At 50.9% G+C, this 4,705-nt stretch overlaps 1 protein-coding gene and 1 pseudogene across 1 annotated transcript; one reads left to right on the forward strand and one right to left on the reverse strand.

Annotated features, from left to right (window-relative positions):
• Positions 1–292: 292 nt before the first annotated feature.
• LOC123056342 (uncharacterized) lies at positions 293–431 on the reverse strand (annotated as a pseudogene).
• Positions 432–1,584: 1,153 nt separating this feature from the next.
• LOC123050804 (tryptamine benzoyltransferase 1) lies at positions 1,585–3,153 on the forward strand. The gene is made up of 2 exons (XM_044473536.1): positions 1,585–1,966; positions 2,040–3,153. The coding sequence occupies exons 1-2, from the start codon at positions 1,595–1,597 to the stop codon at positions 2,988–2,990; spliced, it is 1,323 nt and encodes a 440-aa protein (XP_044329471.1). The 5' UTR covers positions 1,585–1,594; the 3' UTR covers positions 2,991–3,153.
• The last annotated feature ends 1,552 nt before the right edge of the window (positions 3,154–4,705 follow it).

Genomic DNA, 4,705 nt, shown 5'->3' on the forward strand with positions numbered 1-4,705 from the left:
GAGTCGTAACTCTTCCAGCACTTCCACGCCGGGTGACCAACCTTGCCGCAGATTTGGCACGCTGGTTTGGCGTTGTTGTTGTAGTTGTCGCCGCTGCCGTTGTTGCCTCCACGGTTGCAACGGTTCAGTGGCTTGGGGAAGGTGCCACGGCCACGATCACCGCCGCCGCCTTGCCTGCTGCTGCAGTCGCGTCCACGATCACCGCAGTCACCACCGCCGCGACCGCGACCGCGCCCTCGTGCCGCTGCGTTTGCCGACGACTGAGAGGACCCGCCATGTAAATTCATGCGAGTCTCGAAGCTCAGGAGCTGCGAGTACAGCTCCGGAACCCCGGCAGGCTCAACCCTAGAGCACATGGCAGATACCACGGGGTCGAATTCCTCGTCGAGTCCCGCGAGGATGTGAGAGACGACATCCTCCTCGTCCACCTTCTCCCCTGAAGCAGCTAATTCATCACAAAGGGTTCGGACCTTACCAACATATTCAGTGATAGTCATGTTGCCCTTCTGGAGGTTTGCCAACGCGATTCTGACGTTGACGGTCTGCGCACGGGTATGCGATGCAAGCATCCCTTGCACCGTGTTCCACAGCTCTGCTGCGGTGTGGCACGTCGCCACCTGGATGGCCATCGTCGTCGCTGGTGACTTCAATGCTCATCGGGGGCACCACCTGCTCGACGTCGAGGAAGGATGCCATCTGCGCTCCCCGGATGGCCGAGAGCATGGTGGCGCGCCATAGCGCTTCGTTCCCTCTCGTAAGCTTCTCTGTTGCGGTGTGTGCAAACGGAGATGAGGGGAAGGAGTTCACCGAAGAGCTTGCCATGGATGAATTCGAGGTAGGCTTTGATTACCATGAAAGAAGAAAGGGTTTAAGCGTATGCACCTCGGCAGGGACGCGTGCATGTTAATATAGGGGAAAGATTACAAGATCGGCAGGTTGTTTCTAGTCTTGACCTCTACTCCAAGCTATACAAGAGATAAGATCATCTAGCCTAACAACCTGCCCTATACACAACAATACGCATGCAATACCCATGCAATATACCCATCGTGACACTTGTCACGTTACATACAAGTCTACTCTTTAACACCTTGAGCGTAAATTAAAAAAAATCAAATTTTTTTTTGCTCGGCATACTTCTTTGGTTGACTTTTAATTTATTGACCATTGAAAGTTGAAACCACAAGAAACATACGTACGTGCGTGCTGTTGTGCAGCACGAACAGATCGCCACCTACTGCAGAGATATGTGGTACTTACGACGAAGTGCTGGTTGAACTTGCGCCGAAAGTGGGGTGCGGCCGCACGAGGACGTTGGACCAGTAGTCCTCCCAGCACGGGTCGGCTCGGCTCCGTAGTCGTAGGCCGCCACCACCGCCACCCATCTCGCGGCGGCTTCGGGTCTGCGTTGGTGGCGACTCTGGAAACTCTCTCACCAACCGGGAACTGCTAAATCTGGTTTTCTCGTCAGTTTGGTATAAACGAGAAAGGGACGTGCACATAATTTTTCAAAGGATGATGAAATGGCCACTGGGTTCATATATACACCACTACGTGCTGTAAATGTGTTACCCGGCACCACCACTAGGTCGAAATGGAGGCGTCGAGCAGCACCATGCTGAAGCCGGCCTACTCCACGCCTCGCCCTCTTGCCTGCGAGATGGTTCCGCTGACCCTCTTCGACCGCGCCACCTTGGACATCTTTGTCCCCCTCATCCTCGTCTACCCCGCGCCGACTCCGTCCAACAAGGCGCTCAAGGAGGGCCTGCGCAGGGCCGTCGCGGTGTACCCACACCTGGCCGGACGCCTCGCCGTCGACCACCGGGGCAGGCGTTTCATCCACGTCAACAACGAGGGCGTGCTTGTCGTAGAGGCCGTCATCCCCGTCGATCTAGCGAGCGCGGTCGTCGACGGCAGTGTCGTCACCAACACCGATGAACTGTACCCTGCAGTGCCGCCGCCGGAGGTAATTAACCATCTACAGATGTATGGCTCTACGCATTCTGGATGCTAACTGACTCCCGGGACATAAAATATAGGACAGCGTCGGGGCGGCCCTTCTACAGATACAGCTCAACCGGTACAAGTGCGGCGGCCTCGCGATCGGCTTCAGCAGCCACCACCAGGCCGCCGATGGCTACTCCGTTAGCACCTTCCTCTCCACGTGGGCCAGCGCGGTACGGCAAGGCCGGAACTTCACCGCCCCGTTCCCTTTCCTCGATCGCGGCGCGACCGCCGTTCCTCGGGCTGTGCCGACGCCTGTGTTCGACCACAGGTCCACCGAGTTCAAGGGAGAAGGCGGCAGGTCGTACCCTGTCGTCTCCGATCCCATGTCCTCCAAGATCAAGAACGTAACGGTGCGCTTTACGGCCGACTTCATCGCCGAGCTCAAGGCCCGCGTCGGAATCCGGTGTAGCACGTTCCAGTGCCTGCTCGCGCACGCGTGGAAGAAGATCACGGCGGCGCGCGGCCTGAAGCCTGATGAGTTCACGCAGGTCAGGGTGGCCGTGAACTGCCGGGCCAGGGCCAACCCTCCCGCGCCGCCGGAATTCTTCGGGAACATGGTGCTTTGGGCGTTTCCAAGGCTTCAGGCCCGGGATGTCCTGGGCTGGACCTACCGCGGCGTGGTGGAGGCCATCCGCGACGCCGTCGCCCGCGTGGACGCCGAGTACATCCAGTCGTTCGTGGACTTCGGCAGCGTAGCGGACGCTACCGGGGAGGAGCTCGCGGCGACGGCGGCGGTCAACGGCACAATGTTCTGTCCGGACCTGGAGGTGGACAGCAGCCTGGGTTTCAGGTTCAACCAGATTGACTTCGGCACTGGGCCGCCCTCCGCGTTCGTCACGCCGGACCTGCCCATCGAAGGCCTCATGATCTTCTTGCCGTCGTGCACGGCCAGTGGTGGCGTCGACCTCATCATGGCCATCCCGGAGGATCATGATACGGCGACCTTCTACTCCTTGGATGAGAGAGCTAAACCAAAGATGTAAAATTAATGCTCCCTCTAATCATACATAGCTGGTGAAGGTCGTTTTTTCATGGATTCGCACGGGCACGATCATCTCAAGATAAACAGGTACCGCCGGTTCCGGTCTATTGACAAGCTTGGTGATTTTTCTGTATTTTGATTTCCCTATGTCAAATTCAAATATAGTGATGTGTAAACAAATCTGCGAATTCATGAGTGTCTCGGTCATGCAAATAAATCTCATGTGTGTACTTTGTTGGATATTTATGTAGCTTTCAACATTTATTTAACATGATTATTAGTTATTTAACTTAGAGCCCTTTTACGGTGATTGGGGCGGTACTGGGAGTACTTTCAAGTACTTACCCCTTCGATTTTTATTAGCCGTCCGATCTGATGGGGGATTAAAAATAAATTAACTTAATTAGTTTAATCAGAGAAGGGCATAATGGTCCAGGGTAAAAAAAAATTCAGCCGATCACGTCCACGACCAGAACCACGTCTAGATCTAGTAGCTCGGTCAAGTCCTCCTTCTCGACCAGAACCACGTCTAGATCTAGTAGCTCGGTCAAGTCCTTCTCGTCCTCTTCCTTCTGTCCGACGAGCCCGGCGAGAGGAACCAATTCACCGTCGTCGGCGTCGTTCTCGTCCTCCTCCTGGTCCCCTTCACTATAAAAGACGTGGTCGGCGGCAGGAAGAAGAATAAGGCGTGACATCTGCGGCGGCAGTGTCGGTGGCGACGGCGGCGGCGGTATAGGAGAAAGCCCCCCACTGATCCCATCGCTTCCGGACTTGCATCTTAAGGTATGAATCGCCTGAATCTCAACTTACTTTGATTCGTAGCCTGCCCTTCCTACTTAGATTTGTTTAGTCATCATCGATTTAGGTTTCCCTAGTGCATGCAATTCAATTTAGCAGTACTTACATCTCTGATCACGTCTGATGTTTATTAGCCGTCCGATCTTGCGGGGAATTAAACTTGGGCGTTGATGATTGGTTTCCCTCACATGTCAAACGAGCAAAGTCTTTTCCATGCACTTGTCTTTGCCTATGAGCTATTTTACACCTGCAACATTGATAAACAGAAAGATGTTGATGATTGGTTTCCCTCACATGTCATATGCAGGAAGACATGGCGTATTCCCTAGTGCATTTTTATTTTCAATGTTTTGGAAAACAATATGAAATATTTACTTATTTAAAAAATCATATTTAATAAAAAGCTTTTGAGGAAAAAAATCAAAAATGATTTTTTCTAAATTGTAACACATTTTTTGAATTTGAGAATTTTTCATATCTGAACAATTTTTGGAATATGCGAACAGGTTTTTTGTTTTGGGATTATTTTTAAAACCAAACCGGTTTCAAAATTTTGAAAACATTTTTCAAAAATCCAAACAAATTATCAATATTTGGAATATTTTTGGAAACATTGGACTTTTATTTTATTTTTTAGAACTTTATTTGAAATCCAACAGTTTTGAATTTTGAGTTTTAGTTTCAAAATAGTTTCAAAGAAGAGAACAATTTTTTAAGATTTATATTAAAGAGGTGTTTGATTGTCTGACATGTTTACGAAAGCTACACTTTTTATTTCCTGGCTAATTGCTATGTGCGAGGTTGTTTTTGGTTATCACAACTCCCTTTCAAAGATACCACATGATTTTTTTTCAGTTTTAGTGGAATATTTGACTTTTATTTTTTTTGTTATTATTCACCGGTACCTTAGAATGCGTG

Source organism: Triticum aestivum, chromosome 2D, assembly GCF_018294505.1.
Source record: "Triticum aestivum cultivar Chinese Spring chromosome 2D, IWGSC CS RefSeq v2.1, whole genome shotgun sequence".
NCBI lineage: Eukaryota > Viridiplantae > Streptophyta > Magnoliopsida > Poales > Poaceae > Triticum > Triticum aestivum.